At 39.2% G+C, this 17,689-nt stretch overlaps 1 protein-coding gene across 1 annotated transcript; it reads left to right on the top strand.

The window, feature by feature from the left end:
• The first annotated feature begins 2,687 nt into the window (after positions 1-2,687).
• Positions 2,688-11,566, top strand: ANKRD1 (ankyrin repeat domain 1). The gene is made up of 9 exons (XM_063103053.1): positions 2,688-2,792; positions 3,503-3,682; positions 4,616-4,753; positions 4,877-4,984; positions 5,963-6,061; positions 7,612-7,710; positions 7,905-8,003; positions 8,112-8,210; positions 10,711-11,566. Exons 1-9 carry the CDS (start codon positions 2,766-2,768, stop codon positions 10,819-10,821), a joined length of 960 nt encoding a protein of 319 aa, XP_062959123.1. The 5' UTR covers positions 2,688-2,765; the 3' UTR covers positions 10,822-11,566.
• The last annotated feature ends 6,123 nt before the right edge of the window (positions 11,567-17,689 follow it).

Below are 17,689 nucleotides of genomic sequence, written 5' to 3'. Positions count from 1 at the left end.
CATATTTTATATGAAAGTACAAAACTGCCCTTGGGGCTGAGCTGTGGCCTGTGAACTGGGGTGGTGTCTGGGCACTTCTTTCAATCCCTGGGTGACAGCAGTAAGTGCCTTACTTCTTTCTTACTTACTTCTCTGCCTCTTACTTCCTCTAGCTATAAACAGGGTTATAATTCTGGTCACTTGTCATTTCACCCTTCGATATGCATCAATCCTGAGGAGAAAGGGGAAAGGTTTGTGAGGTGGCAAATCTCAGGGATCATTGCTCTGCTTGTTCTGGTCATAGGTGGTGGACACTGGGTTACCCAATGATGGTAGAACCAACTAGGAGGTTTGTTGTTTTACCTTATCTTGGTGAGAAAAGGTTATACCCAGTTTTAGGCTATGATAAAGCCAAATTTACAAATTTCAGAATTTTTCCCACTAGGTGAACTCATATGGAAAGGAAACTCCTATAAAACAAATGGCAGAGAACTCTCTTCTAGTTGAGAGGTTTTGTTCTCAGTTTTGATGACTATGAACTATTTGAAAATACAGTTTTGTCTTATGTGTTGTTGGGGAGCTAAATGTATGTTGAATCTCTTTTTGAAAAGCTGATACTCCCATGTTTTATAATGACAAACTGGATCAACATGCATCCCCCCAGTTTTCTCCTCTCTAAGTTCAACCCCTTCCATCAACCCTTCTTCAAGTGTTCTTCTCTGCAAAGTTTTCTTCAAGACTTCTTGGAGTTGCTCGTAGAGTATCAGCCAGGTTTGAGGGGATAAGCAATGACTGGAGGAAGGAAAGAAAGTGTTTGATAAGTCTCCCTACCCTTTCACTTGCATTCTTCGAGGTGATTTGAACACTGAAAAGCCTTTTAATCAATTTTGGTTGGGTCCAAGTGGGTCTAGGTAAGAACAGCCCTAGGAAATCTGCTCTGGGCTCAATGAATCTCTGCTTCTGTTGGATGGAATCAACATTCCTCACCCTAGCATCCACCAATTAGCTGTGTATCTGCAGCAAGTCACTTAACGTTTCTGTGCCTCAGCACCCTTTCTGTAAAATGAGAGAATTGGTCTTACTCGAACTTCAAGGGCACGAACAGCTCTGGGATTCCGTATTCAAGACCCTTAAATGACCCACAACACTTCCCCAAAGATATCTCCTAATACTTCTCTCACTTTGGGTCAGGCCTGAAACAAAAAGGCATAAGAAATGGTAGAAGAAGCTTACACGGCTACTTCTCATTTAGATAAAGAGACCAAAGAAAATGGTGATAGCTGTGTTCACCTCAAAGAAAAGAATAAGAAATGTCCTTTAATGGACCCTCTTTTAGGATAGTATATCAGGAGACCAGAACATATGATACAGGAGTTACTGGGAGGGTTCTTCTTTGTCAGTGTTTTGGTTTTGGGGGGGTGGTCGTCAATGTCTCATTCTGAAAGTTCCAGTAACACTGCCCACTTGCTGGTTATTTCAAGGGGGGGAGATGAGGATAGTAGCCACGTTGGAGGGGGGAGTCTGAGGAGAGGGAGGCACAGAAAGGTCAAAAATAACATCCTAATTAACACCCCCCTCCATTGATACTCCCTTCTCTTTTCTTTTACTGAAGAAAAAAATAAGATTTTAAATGGCTTTGAAGATAGTTACCCCAGTTCCTCCTTGAACTATAGAAAGACTTCAATATTTTACATAATTTAATACCCCAGAGATGAAAAACCAAAACAGGTCTTTTTTACCCTTTCCCAAATCAAAGCTAATTACCCCTTTGGCAATGTGTCTCAAATCTTGATGCATCAGAATCATCCGGTGCTTTGAAAAAGAGATTCCTAGGAGTCACCATAAATCCACTCAGAATCCTCTGGAGTGGGGCCCAGGGGTTTGCATTTTTGACAAGCTCCCACAGGTGATTTTTTTTCCTCCATAGCATTTGAGAACTTTGGCTCAATGACCTAATCAAGGTCATGCTGTTGCTAAAAACTGGACTCATATAATGTATCTTTTGACCACTTTGATCCATTTTGAAGAAAAAACGCTCCAGTTAGTACGCTGTTACAGAATGCAGTAAGCATGTCATGTGCTAATTATGGCCAGTGACACCGTAAAATAAAAGTGCATTACCGAATGCTTTCAGTTTCTTATAATGATGGTAAGGTGGCATGTCATGGGGCCTTTTTAGCTCTAGACATCACTCCAGAGAATTCCAAACAGATATAGACAAGTACCATTAGGATCCAGATCCTTTCCTCTCCGGCTGTTTACCTACAGGAATAGGATGTCCTGAAGCAACACTTCCCTTAAGTGAAGTGTTGATAAGTCTGGTTATCAGAAAGATATTACTGGGTGTGTGATACACAGGGCATTTACATTTCCTGATAGGTTAGTCATATGAAAGCTGACAAAGAAGGAAAAAGAGCAATGATGTGGTGCAATATCAACAGACAGCTGTCCCCTGCCTTCTCGATAAATAGATGACTCGCATTGCTGAGCAGTGTGATCACTGCCAGAGGAATGGGCCTCTCACATTTCTTCCTGATTCACATATTCAGTGGCGTTAGCTTGTCATCCCCTCCCTCGTCAGCTTTCCAGACACTGAGTCTGGAATGAAAATTCACCTGCTTCTGAGTTGGCCACTGGTGGGGGCTGGGGTGTTGCTTGGGTTCCCAGGTTGGAAGATTATCTCACCCAGCCCAGGCTATATAAGCTAACCGGTGTGGAGGCCGCAGCAGGGCCGTCTCCGGAGATTCATTCACAGGAGAAAAACACACAGACGCACTTCAGCCAACATGATGGTGCTGAAAGTAGAAGAGCTGGTATGTAAGACACAGTATTTTTATGCAAAAACAAAAACAAAAACAAAAACCCAAACAAACAAACAAAAAAAACCTGGTTAATATTGTTTTTTTATTTGAAAATTGAAATGCCCTTTTCTTTCAGGTATAATACAAGGGAACTCTGAAAATGTCATATATGAAAAAAGGTTGGTTTATGTGATAATACAAGTGAAATTTTAAAAAAATGGAGCTGCCAGTAATAAATAAATTCTCTGCATATTTCCTGTTTATTATCTTTTCCTTTTTTTTTTTTTTTTTTTTACTATAGTGTGGAATCACATGTAGTTATCAAAAGGCCTCAGGGAAGAAGTTTTATTGCAAGAATAATGTGTCTGGAAACTTTTCAACTCAAGGCCAAGAGTCATCAAAAGTACCTAAATGAAAGAGTTTTAAATAATCAGAGGGGGGTTGTGATTTTCCTAGGAGAAATGTGATTAAGGGGATTAAAAATAGATTTAAATATGTCAACCTAACCTAAGCCTTCATTTAACTGAGAGAGTAGGACAAGCACCTGACGGTGATCGTGGGTTACCTGTAGCTGCGCGTGGCAGCCTGAGACCTGAGAGTGCACACACGGAGGCAGCTGTCATCAGGGAGGAAGAACCGAGGGCCTCCTGCAGCATCCTCTGTGAAGAGTGACCTCAGGATGGGCCCCACTGCTTCTGACCCTGCCATCTCTTCCTTTGTAGGTTACAGGGAAGAAGAACAGCAGTGGGGAGACGGGGGAATTCCTTCCTGAGGATTTCAGAGATGGAGAGTATGAAGCTGCTGTTACTTTAGAGAAGCAAGAAGATCTGAAGACACTTCTAGCCCACCCTGTGACCCTGGGGGAGCAACAGTGGAAAAGTGAGAAACAACGAGAGGCAGAGGTGAGAACCTTCCATAGAATCCACTAGTGGGGGGTTGGGGCCGGGGTGCGAGATGAAGGTGCCAGGGAGGAAGGAGGAGAGAGAGAAACAAACTAAACGCAACCATTCCAAAGATGTTTCTTTACCAATTCTAACACATAAAGAGGCAACTTATACGGAACGGGTTTTGGGAAATAATTCTTTGACAAGACTACAACCTCTGGATTCTGAATCAGTGATTAAATGTGCTATGACCATGTTTTGATTGAAAGATAGACTTGGAAAGATAAATGTGTCTAATGAATTTCTGATCTCATTCACCATCTAGTTAATCCCAAGCAAGGAAGATCTCTTTTTCTCAATAACGTGGTTTGTGGTCTATGGATCATTGTTTGACTGTGTCCACTATCTGTGTTGACACAATCTGTGTTTCTGAGTGAATTTTCATTACTTGCTAAAACAGATAAAATGTGCATTAGTTACCTGTAGTCCCTGGGCCATCTGTTTCAGAGGCCCTGCTTAGTGGGATAGCCAAAAAAGAATAGCATTGATATTTCAGAGCTTAACATTTATTATTAGATTCTTCTGGGTTAAAAACAAAACAAAACAAAACCTTGATTTTTGAATATGATAAAAAAATTTCTACAGAAATCTAGGGCTTGTTATGGCATTAATTACAAAATCATCACTTAGAGATGAGATCGTCTTTCAATTAGTCCAGGCTGATTCTACAAGCAAGAGAAGTCAAGATGAAGGCAATTAGTGGAAAATTAGACCCCAAAATACTTGAATAAGAAATCACTAAATTGAAGCTAAAAATTTATTTTAACTTTAAAAAATTTTTTTGCTCAAACTTTTTACATTCTTATCTCATACCTTGTAGATTTTTTGACACCACCAGAATGCTTGCCAGTAGAACTCACCATATTTTTGAAATATGAATTTCTTTTTTAGCTCAAAAAGAAAAAACTAGAACAGAGATCAAAGCTTGAAAATTTAGAAGACCTTGAACTAATCATTCAATTGAAGAAAAGGAAAAAATACAGAAAAACTAAAGTTCCAGTTGTGAAGGAACTGGAACCTGAAATCATTGTAAGTGCTGTATGGTTTTGTAATAATACATGTCCAGTATTGCAGGGGAACAAAAATCTGTGGAGGGGTTGATTGAATGTTGGAAAGCTCACAGTAATTCTCATGCTATTTTTTTGGCTTCAGACAGAACCTGTGGATGTGTCTAGGTTTCTGAAGGCTGCTCTGGAGAATAAACTGCCAGTAGTAGAAAAATTCTTGTCAGACAAGAATGATCCAGATGTCTGTGATGAGGTAAGGCTCATACAAAACACTAAAAAATCCAGCTCATTGATTTTATGTTTCTTATGCTTTACTACAGCAGTGCTAATATGGTGCCAAAGTCTTTCCACCTGAAACAGTTTTCCCAGCTGTTGCCACATCCGCCAGTAACATAATGGTAGAGTGCAGTGCCCTCACTGCCCCAAATCTGGATTAGTGTTAAGGATTGCATTGTTACTTCTGAATGACTTTTCAATTTGTCTTTAACTTCTTAGATCCTTGGGATAAGACTTTTAATAAGGAGCAAAAAGTCACCTTTGGAGAAATATATTATTAACATCATCTTTGAATCACATCAGCACTAGACAGGGAATCTGGAGACTATTTGATTTTGAACAGCTAATTTGCACTCTCTGGACCTCAGTTTCCTTATCTGTAACTATAGTGCAGTGGAGAGAAATAATGCCTAAGGTTGTTCTAGCTCTAATAGTCTATTAACCCATTCTTATGAAGCCAATGTAGCAGAAATCACTAATCCTTTTTCATTCTTTTCCCTATGAACTGAAATGGGAGATCACTTCTGAAGTTGAACTAAAAGTGAGCCTTCCATTCTCTTAAAAATGAATTGAATGCTTTTTGATATTCAGCCTAGCAACAGTCCCAGATGAAAGAAAACTGTCTGATCTGCATGGCAAATGCCACACAAACAAGGCATGTGCAAAATATAAGAAAGGGAAACGTCAGCTTTTAGGTCGTTTTGAACCTTTAAGTTTACATCTCTCAATGTAAATCTTTGAGCACTTAGAAATGTATGTTACAGGAAGTTCAAATCTTAGTTGCAGGATAATTATCCTAATTCTGCAATTTTAGTTAACTTTGACATTTCTATTCATAAAGAAGCACTCCAGTTTCTATCAATTAGTTCAAGTCCCCAGCTGTATACCTCTTGAAAGGATTTATGCACATTTTTATATGCATTGCTATCTCTTTTTAAAATCTCTATTCTGACAGTATAAACGAACAGCTCTTCACAGAGCATGCTTGGAAGGACATTTGGCAATTGTGGAGAAGTTAATGGAAGCTGGAGCCCAGATCGAATTCCGTGATATGGTAAATATATTTCTCTGCTTGGAAATGAGCCAAAATAAGTAGACTATGTGAAGCTCGAGAAAACCTACAATGAAAAACTGGACTGATTGGATTGAAAATTGATCTGAGAGAACTAGGCAAAAGCTCATTTCTCCATACAAAGCAAAGTTGGGAGATGAGACTAAGTCATGTGGAAAGTATTTTCCATACATACTGAAAAGAAGAGGACTGTTCTAGGGAAAAGATGGAAGAGAAAGCTGTTGAACAGAATTCAATATCCTCATCAGAGAGCTAGGTCATTATCAAGTCAGTAGTATTACAGAGAAATAATACAGCTGACACTTGCCTTTCAACACCCCTGTCCTTCCATTATACACGGCAGCCTGATTGTGGCCCCTTGGCTGCCAGCAATGTTTGAGAATTCTCTAGCTGCACACTTTGGATGATAGATGCCGATTGCCATGGATGAGATTTGGGGATAGACTGCATACTAAATGAATTGTATCTATGGAAAGTAGCTGCTATTCAGACCTCAATAATTCAACCACTGTGATTTCTACAAAGACCAGTAGACAGCATATTTTATGAACTGAAGATTGAGCTGGGAAAATGCTTCATGTATTTAAATGCAGCTCAATTTGACTTTATAGCAAAGTGGAGAGAGGATATAGAAAAATCCAAAGGAGTTGACCAAAATTGAACAAAAAACCTAAAAACTAAAAAACAAAACACATTGAAAAAAATTAACAAACAAAATATAAAGTTTGCATGGAAAGACACTAAAAATCATGAGTGTGTGATGTGGAAGGCCAGGGATTTACCAAACGAAGCAGGGAGGAGGGAATCTCCTAATAAGTCTAAGTGCAACACACAGTGAGCACAGTGATGACAATGACAGTTGAGGCACAGAGGCTGTGCTGGCATAAGTAACACAGAATCAGCAAGAGATGGGGAAAGAGCAACAGGGACCCAGATGAGGTGTCAGACCCAGATTAAAATCTTTTGGAAGGGATTACTTTTATTCTTCTAGAACTTTTAAATACATGTCTAGAACTTTTGAGTGTGTGTATTTGGCAAAAGTTCCAGGCAAATGTGGGTTTGAATATCTATTCTGCCACTTAACTAGCTGTGTTTGCTTGGGCAGGAAACTTCAACCTTTTGGAATTTTGCATTTTATTATCTGCAAATTGAGCAGATAACCTACCTCATAATGTTGTGAGGATTGAGGTGTCTGCGGTGTATAGCACCATGTTGGCATGAAGAAATCTTCAATACATGGTAGTTCTTAATTTTTAAAAAACATTTATCAGATTTATTAAGAACCTCCTGATGATACATGCAAATGCACACACACGCACACATATAAGTACATACACACACACGTAGTTTACAACATTTGGCAAGAACCTTTGGTTGCAGCAGTTAGAACTGGCAATCTAGATGAAGACAACCCAGTGTTACCCGGCATGTCCTAGCAAACTTGGGTTCTCCTGGGCCTTAGAAACCAAGTACCAATTCCCTGGACCATGTTCTCTGTTACATTGTCATGTCCTTTTACCTTCTCGGTACAGCTTGAATCCACAGCCATCCACTGGGCGAGCCGTGGAGGAAGCCTGGATGTTTTAAAACTGTTGCTGAACAAAGGAGCAAAAATCGGCGCTCGAGATAAGGTATTTCTCCTCTTCCTCCCTCCCCCTCCTCTTCCTCTCCTAACCCCACTGAAGTCACCTGGAAGCCCGTGCTGTGTGGGGACACCATAGTGGCCACTCCCCCACGCCCCCACCCCCCTCAGCACGTGACTTGGGGTCTGGGACAGCCTCTGTCCTCACTCCCAGTGAATCGGCAGCGTTTTCCAATTTTCTAGTTGCTCAGCACAGCGCTGCACGTGGCAGTGAGGACGGGCCACTACGAGTGTGCAGAGCACCTCATCGCCTGTGAGGCGGACCTCAACGCCAAGGACAGAGTGAGTGGCCTCCCAAAAGCCTCATTGCTTATTTATTTGGGGTGCCCTTGCCACACCCACTTCCTGGTTCCGGACCCTCCCTTTAACTTGCTTACTCTGCTTCTCTAGGAAGGAGATACCCCCCTGCATGATGCCGTGAGACTAAATCGTTATAAGATGATCAGACTCCTGATTATGTATGGCGCCGACCTCAACGTCAAGAACTGTGTAAGTGCTTGAAACAAGGGCACAGCTTGGGGGCTTTCTAATTTCCAGAAGCATTTCCCTGAATACTTGAAAAGATTTCCACAATGGTTATTTTGGGGGTCTTCTCATCAAAAGGGGTCTAAATGCCCCTGCCCATTTCCATAAGGACACTGTTAACCTTGGCAAGGACTGAGGTCACATGGTCAGAGATGGGGGAAGCTATGGGCTTCCTCCATAGTTACTGTTATGACTTCAGTGCCTAGTAATTCTTCCAAAATTTGGCCTTGAAAATAAAAGATGGCCAAAATTGCTCCCCTTCACAAACACAAGTTGGAGAAGTTCAACCTGCCTTGGCCATTCCTGGCTGAGCAAGGGTGTAGACAGGAATAAAGACACCCACCATTCCTGAAATAGTCTTAAAATTTCACAGTGGTCGGTTGGTGCAGCCAATAAACTAAAATTAATCAATATCCAATTTGAGTAATTCAGAATGGCCCTTCCCACCTTACAATGTTATTACTTTCTTCTAGGGGTAGCCCTGCTTTTGCCTATATGTTTCAGATAATTCCCATCCGTTCTCTATTTTGGTTTATCTGCACATCTCTCAAAATAATTTCCTATATTTAGGGCCTGAAAATTCTTGTATAAGTACATATTAATTTAACTTCATCTGTGAGCAGGGAATGTAACCAACTTTTCCTCATGGTCCCAATTCCCAGACAGACATCATCTAATATAAGCTTAAAAAATATCACCTGGAGGAACGGGCATAAGTTACTGAAGAAATAATTTTGAAGAAGCTTTTGGAGAATTACCTTACAAAAAAAAAATCCAAAAATTCCTTATTTGTGTTACTCTGAGACTGAGAGGAATATTTTATTATTTAAAAAAATCTGGCTTGGTGACAGGAACAAAGGATGTCAATGAATGGAGACTGCTTGGGATTGGAAAGCGTTAACATCAGGGTTCCCTCCTGCTAGATATTGGGATTGGTCTTATCCAATAATTTTAAAAACTGTCATAAAAAGAGTAGATGCATTGAAATCTCCAAAGCTGCAGAAAATATGAAGATTTCTCTTTTTCAGGCAATGAAACATTAGCAGTAAAGATAAATAGCATACAGATATGGGGAGACTGTAAATAGCGAGAAAATCAGGAGATAAATTTCAATAGAGAGGAATACAAGGAATTTATGAAAGAATAGCCCAAATTATACAAATACGTCTTATGGCTCCAAATTACCAGTTAGATCCAGCATAGGGGTTCTGGAACTATTAACATTATTGACCTAATGGATTGATGTTCTTCAGAAAGACCCATAAACTTTTGATGTCATCTTGAAGGGGATTGGAAACCACATAAAATATTCTATCATTGTCCAAAACTCTGTATTCGTGTTTACTGATTAGTTCTCCTTGAGAAAGAGAGGTTACAGGGGCCACTAACTCAAATTTCCATAAGAGTCAGGCAAATCACATAAATGACAGAAATGGGTGGCTGCGGTGCACATAACTCTTTTAAAGGTGGTAGATTTTCTCCAACCCAGTCCATCGTTGCTCTGTGGAACCACAGGTACTTTGTTGCCAACTCTTCTAGTTTTTCATAGAGGTCACAAATTCAGCTGGGAAATCTCTTGATTTCCAACTGTTGACGATTAATTCTAACCTAAAAAACAAACAAAAAACCACAACAAAAGTCTAAACTCTGTTTAGGCCAAAACAAAACAGGTATCTAGACTGATTTACAGCTCAAAACTGCCAGTTTGCAATCTTTAGGTTAAAGAGACACTTCTGAGTAAACAGAAATGAAAAAATGTAGGACTTATATCTTAAGACAAGAATCGAGAGGTGACATAGTTTTAATTGTAAATATCTTGAGACATGCATAAAGGAAATAAAAATTTGGTCTCAAAAATCAGTATTTGCACACATCATTGACATAACTCCAAGAAAAAATAAATTTCCTGGGACAGCACATGTAAATTCTGAGGTGTGAAAAATCTGCTCCCAGGAGCAGTAATAGTACCCAAGCAGTACCTGAGTACTTAAGCCAATGTGTTGAAGCAGCTCATTTACCACCAGTTTTTTTTTTCTTTTAAAAAAAATCATTCTAGGAACTATTTTCCAAATTCATAGGAACTAGTTCTTGACCAAGAGGGACACTGTCACCTCCCAGAGCTCATTCTGCAGGATACTGGAGATGGATAGAGGCATTTTGTGAATTTCAAAATGACTTGGGTGCTTTTTTCATTTAGTGTGCAAGGATCAGGAATTTTACCAACACCTGGGATAGGCCCAGAAGGGGAAAAAAAAATACTGATCTAAAATGTGAAACACATCCGCAATGAGAAACAGTGAAGGGCTGGTTTGAATATAAACTGCAAATCACTCATAGTGGGAACCATTAAACACTTTGATAACACACACCTACCCCTTATGTCATTAAACATACACAGAGAGAGAATGTGAATGTACAGATGCCTCCCACCTGGAAGTCAAGTTTCCTCATCTCTTTTGATTAGGCTGGGAAGACCCCAGTGGATCTGGTGCTACACTGGCAGAATGGAACTAAAGCAATATTCGACAGCCTCAAAGAGAACTCCTACAAATCCTCTCGCATAGCTACATTCTAAGGGGAATGACAGACTCATCAGTAGCTGTTCACTGGCATTTCGAAGGTATACGCCTGAGGACGAGCAACTAGCCATAAAATCCAGCTTCTGTTTATCAACCTGTTGTGAAGATATACCTATTGGTTTGAGAAAGCACAGGACTATAGGTATTTAAGTTTCCTTTAGCAAAACTCTATTTATTCCTGTTTATTTATTTACTTTGATGATACTCATGTTCAGACCTTCACGCCCGTCCATTTGGTGAGCAAAGCTTACTCTGTGTATAAAACATTCAGAGCCTTCCCGTAGTCAGTTCTTGTGCCATGTGAATGAGCAATGCTGTAAGCGCCTGTTCTGTCACCTCTCAGTGAGATATTTCAAGGTGTTTTGAAAAGAGAAAGGGGATTATTGCAGCCCTCTTTTCTCCTGAGTTTTTAGTGCTGAGGTTGGAGTAAAGCAACTGAAGGCGTGTAGTGACAGGAAAGCAAACAATGGAATGAAAGAGACTCTGTGGGGAGGACAGTAGGGCCCAGCCATCTTACCCCTGGGCCTGGTTTGCTTTGTTTTTTACCAAGTCACGCAGCTGCTGGGTGAAGAGAACGTCGTGAGTGTAAGTGCAGGGAAGTAAAAGGAGTGGCCAAAGGGGCCGTGCAGAAATGAATTCGCTCAAAAAAGATGAGAGGAAATGCAAGCTGTAAATCTGTAAATGTACATTGTGTTGTATGTATATTTTATATTCATAATAAAAGCAAATTCTAAACTCTAAGTCTTTGTGTATGGTGGGAATGTGCCATGTGAAAAAGGCCAATTTAGGAGGGGTTTTTTTTTCATCGTCTTCCGAGTTTTGCAGATCAGAAAAATCCTGTGCAACAGCACTTCTCAAATGCCGTGTACAACAGCAGTCTCAGTATTTACTGTACACACAGATCACCTGGGGATCTTATTAAAAGGTAGACTCTGACTCAGCTGGTCTCAGGTATGGCCTGAGATTCTGCATTTCTGAAGTGCTCCCAGTGATGTGGAGGCCTTGGAATGCCACAACCACATTCTGAGCAGCAAGGCTGAGAGCCATCAAAATGCAAAGGAGCTGAAAAAAATACTAAGTTCTTTAGGTTTCAATGATGTGGAGAAAGAGACCCCTGGTGGGCAGAATGATTACTGCAGATTAAACAAGCTCTCCTTAACCCCATCAGGGCCAGAACTCAGAGGTTTACTGTAGCCAGAGGATTACGGTGAACAGGGCCTGACAGGACCAAAGGCCTCCCAAGAGAGAACATGTCGGGTCAATAATTTTTTGATCTCCAGTAGGAGCTCTTTTGTTGCTAGGTACTAGACCAGATGCTAAAACCTGTGGTGAGTATGATAGATTGTTTCTGTCTTGTCCTCATAGAACAGATAAATATTAAATAAAGAGAAAAAAAAATATAGTATCAATCAGTGTCTGAGATGTGGAGGCATATAATTTGGTGAGGGGAGAGGGTTTCTATAAAGGCTTCTTGAAGGTGGTGACCTTTAGAATGAGTCTGAAAGATAAGCTGGAGTTATTCAAGCACGGAGTGTTCCAGACAGCAGGAAGAGCACAGGAAAGGGCAAGGATATGCGAAATGTTTGGCGCTTGAGGAAATATATGAAGGCCAAATGAAGGCTGATGTGAAACACTGACACTTGTACCCCCCCAAGATTCACTTCATGGGGTCATATGCCTAACCTCTTGGATATGCCGCTAGCATTCTGGGAGCGTGCATAAGCATAGTCCACACCCAGAAAGTCTTCCAGTTATCTGGTCATGGACACATGGAGTTGTGATGACGGTGTGAAATATTTTTGTACCTTTTCTACCTTGTCTCTTACCCATCTATAGAGTTCACCTGCCACAGGCACTGGGTGTTTCAATCTGTTCTCTCTCCCTCCCAATCCCGTCTTGCCATTCTTCTGCCTTCCCCACAGGGTACTGGCTCTAGCCTGTTAGACCCTTAAAACTTCTTCCAAGTAAAATAAAACACCTACCACAGATAACATTTCTCTTGCTAGTACTGATATCTCCATGGCATAACTTAAAACATGTTATTATGTGACCAAGTTCCTTCCTTATGGTGTTTTCCTCAAGTCCTCCTCCCCCAAAGAGCTCAGAGGGTAAAGGAGAAGAGAGCAGAGTTGAAAAGTTTTGCATTGCCACATATAAATATTTGCACTAATAAAGAGGTAGAGAGCATGAGACAAATTGGTATAAATCCCACTAGAATAAGACCAACTCTTCTTTATGTCTGCTAATGGAAAAGATAAACACTTCAGGGAAAAATTCCAAATTTCTATCACACAGTCAATTTTTTATAAGCTCCTTGCCTTCTCACTGAGATTCCTTTGCCCACAATGTTTCATTTTGTGTTCACTCTCTGTTGGCACATCCCATTGGCCAATGGAGAATCCTGAATGTTGTTCTTGACCTTCTTTCCCTTGCCCTCCCTTTCAAGCACTAAGTCTTACCAGGAATATTACCTAAGTAGCTCTATATAATCTGTCCACTTCTCCAATTCCAGATGTCTCTCCTCTAGTTCAGATCACTGTTACTTATCTGGATTATGCCAACAGCCCTGGCTGGGCTCTGGGCCTCCAGGTTTACTTACCTTCAGTCTGTTTTTCAAGTTGCAGCCAGAGTGATTTTTTAAAAATGCAAATCTGATCAAGCCACTCTTCTCTTTAAAACCCTTCAATGGCTTCCCATTTCTCTCAGGATGAAATGAAAATCCTTAACATCTCTTATAAAATTCTTAAAATTTGGCTGCTGTTAACTTTATTCTTATCTCTTATTACTTTCCTAGCCAAATTCTAAATTTTAACTCTACTGAATTTTCAGTTCCTTAAAAAATCCAGGCACTTGCTTTATTGTTTTCACATACTGTGCTAGCTCCCTGGCAGGCTCTCCTTCCCACCCCAGCCCACCCCATCCTATTGCATAATTTCTCCTCATCCCTCCCCTTTGGTTTAGCTGTATTTTCTCCAGAAAGCCATCCTTGAATCCTTGGATTTGGTTAGTTCTCCCCAGGTGTGCTTTTGTTGTACTTTATTTTTTTCCCTGTGTCATAACATCTATCACACTGCCTTTACTCTGCCACTCCCAGCCTGAAAAATTTCTTCTCTTGAACTAGCAATACATACTCATTAAGTATTAAGACAATATAGAAATGAATAATGAAGAAAGCAAACATCAATAATCCTAATTTCATGGTTTTCTATTTGTGTACACAATGTATATGGGTGCTGTGCATTTAGTTTTGTAACTTTTTCAATTGAACAATTCCAGACATTTTTAAAGAAGGTATTATTTTGTTTCAATATGCAATGGATCATTTAACTAATCCAGTCATTTTTGGACATTTAGGTTGTTTCCATTTTCCCATTATTTTAGATAATGTTGCAGTACATATCCTTATCCATGCAGCCTTTATACCTAATCAGTTATTTCTGAATACTAAATTTAAAGAAGTTTTGATAAGGTTGGTATCAAATTATGCTCTCTTCCACAATACGTTATTGCCTTTCCCCACAATTTTGAAAATACTAATTTTATATATCTTTATCTTTTCAACCTGACCAACGAAACAAAGATACATTTTTGAAGATTTTCCTCTAATACTAGGAAAGTTCAGCAGCTTCATGTCTACTGGGCACTTTTGTCAACCTTATTTGCCCAATTTTCTACTAAGTCAGGTCCCCTGGAAGGAGCTCTAGAAGAAAGAATTCTTGTGCATGTGATTTATTGAGTGCTCCATAAGGGAATGAGGGAAACACAATAGGGCAGAAGAAAAGAAGCAAAGATGTGGTTTCAGGAGAAATCTATCCTCAGTCTAATCCCATGGGGTGCTCAGGAGCTGAATTTCACCACAGAAGTTAGAGGTTGGGCTATAATGCCCTTCATGTCACAAGCCATGGGCCAACTTCAGAGGAAGCAACTTCACAGGCATCTCTGGGTAAGGTGATGTCTACCAGTCTGGGACAATGCTCTGAAGAAAGGTGAAAATGTCATTAGTACCCAATCTCTGAAGCAGCTGGGGGATAAGTATACCACCCTTGGAAAGGGGATCTGTGTAGACACTAACAGGATTTGTTGTGTTGGGGATTTGTTTTTTATAAACAATTTCTTAAAAGCTAAAGATGTCAAACCTGTCTGGAATATGCACTTTAAGTGTTCTTTCCTAGTTTGTATTTTTCTAAAACAACATTTTTAGAGAGACAAATCAAACTTTTTGTTTTCTGGCTTTGATGATCACACTTAGGTCTTTTCCAATCCAAGATTATTTTTTTTAAAAAAATTGCCTATATTTTTCTCTACTATTTTACAAATTTGTTTTTTGTAAAATTTAAATGTTAAATCCACCTGAATTTATTATGTATATGTACTGAGTGTGAGAAAGAGATTTAACTTGTTTATTCCTAAATAATGGAATAATTACGGATACTTAGTAGGTACATTTTATGTGCTCTGCTCTAAATAAACCTTCTACACATATTAATTACTTAACCCTTGCAATAATGTCACAGGTAGGAAGAATAAATGAAGTGAGGTACAGAGAGGTTATGTAATTTGCCCAAGGTCACAGGTAGAAGGCACTACCAAGTTGGGATGTTAACGCAGGTAGTTTGTCTTCAGTCTATGCACCTAACTGGTATGCTTACTACCGCTCCCAAATAGGGAACCAGTTGTTTCAGTATCATCTCCTGAACAATCCATTATTTCCTCTTATAGCTGGAGTGTGATTCTGAGCTACCTAGTCTTTCACTAATCTTTCTGAATTACTGTACCCATTAGTTTTAATTAGTTGAGTTTTGTGGTACTCTAATATTCAGCAGTACAAGTCCCTCCCATTAGTTTTTTTCCGAAATTTCCTAGGTATTCTATTTAATCTTTCAGAACACCAAGTCTAAAACCAAACATAAATAAAAATACCTACAGACATTTTGATTTGGATTTTGTTAAATTCATAGACTAATCTGGGGGAGAATTTGATTTACTATTTGTCTCACTCAAGAAACTAGAAAGTTTTCCCCCACGTATTCCAGTCTTCTTACCTTCCCTCTATTCCCTTATTGATATTCATTAAGTTTTCATCATAGAGGTCCTACATATTTGTCTTTGTGAGTAGGGTTAACTTTTAAAATAGTTTATAATGGGTTATTAATTAAAACTATTGGTTTATGTGTATTCATTTTATAACTGGCCATCTTGCTGAACTTTTATTAAAGGTACTGTCATCCTGCAGCAACTAAATTGGCGATTCGTGTTCTGACACAAGTAAATATTAGAAGGGAACCCACTCGTTGACATTCACTGGTGACCAGCCATCATGCCCTCCTATTTTGAACAATGGGATAAACATGTATTCATAAATAGATAGCAGGCACAACTGTAAACACATACTATACAAATGCGCACAAAGATGCCCCTATATTTCTAATTTTTTCATTTGCTTAAATTTTCCAAGACAGTCATATCTGCAAATTTTACCCTTTTCTATTATAACATGAAAGTCCTCAATATTATATCTGGTACAACTGAAGCTAGTACATAGTTAATTCATAAAGTAGATTAAGGCAGGGCATCATAAGAGACATATATCCCCTTAAACATTTTAGGCTTAAAATACTTTTAAAGAAAGACCAAAGTTTTTGGGAGTATGGATGTACTGATGGGAGATCCAAAGTTGCTTTCTTTAGTTCTAGTCTCTTTAGACAGAGAACACTCTAGTGAAGCAATCTGAGTATAGAATTTCTACTGGATCACCTCCAAATCTTAAGTTGTTTTGCTCACACCTAATTTGACAGTGGTTCTGTTTAATGATTCACCTTTTCCAAATCTTTCCAAAGCATCAACTTAGTTTTCCTGAGAATTCTTTTACCCCTCTTAGTTCATCAATTTTCACAATTTTTAAATTAACTTATACAATTTGCAATAGTAAGTACAACTGGCATAAACAGACCTGTGAATAAACACAGCTGACTTTTGGTGAATTCAAGTGGGGTGAAAGCAGAAGCAAACTGACACACAAGTGGCAGACTCTTGGTGTGTGGGCTTGGCAGCAATGGCCATCAGAGCTTTAGAGAGAATGGGGTAGGCTCACGCATCAAATTGGCCAGGTGGAAGTCAGTTGAAAATTCTTTATTTTTAGAACCATCATGCTTAATATATACAAAATATAAATATGAGCATATATATGTACATGAGCAATATTCTTTTACTTGTATTTTACCAACCATTTTTATTTTTGCTATTTTTAAAATCGGGAGTGGAGGGGCCAGCCTGTGGTTCACCTGGGAGAGTGTGGTGCTGATAACACCAAGGCCACGGGTTTAGATCCCTACACAGGGATGGCCAGTTAGCTCACTTGGGAGAGCGTGGTGCTGACAACACCAAATCAAGCATTAAGATCCCCTTACCGGTCATCTTATAAAAAATAAAATAAAATCAAGAGTGGATTTTAAAACTTATTAAATGTCTTTTTCGCACCTACTAAGATTCTGATTTTTTTTTCATTTGGCCTATTAACAAGATAAAGCACATGGCATAAAAAGTACTGAAATATTCTTACATTCAGAACTCAAATATCCTTACATTCTTGAAATAAATCTCACCTGGTCATGCTGTTATACTGGTTTCTCTTTATCGATATTTTATTTAAGCATCTATATTCATAAGTAAAATTGGTATAAAGCTATCTCTTTTTAAAATTATCTAGGGCTGACCAGTTAGCTCATTTGGGAGAACATAGTGCTGATAACATCAAGGTCAAGGATTCAGATCCCCGTACCAGCCAGCTGTCCAAAAAAAAAAAGATAAAAAAACTTTTCTCTGACCCTCAGAACAGTGTTTTTTCTCATTAAATTTTTTTTTTTC

The sequence above is a fragment of the Cynocephalus volans genome, chromosome 7 (assembly GCF_027409185.1).
Source record: "Cynocephalus volans isolate mCynVol1 chromosome 7, mCynVol1.pri, whole genome shotgun sequence".
Classification (NCBI taxonomy): Eukaryota; Metazoa; Chordata; class Mammalia; order Dermoptera; family Cynocephalidae; genus Cynocephalus; species Cynocephalus volans.
This window is presented reverse-complemented; position numbering and strand designations above follow the sequence as displayed.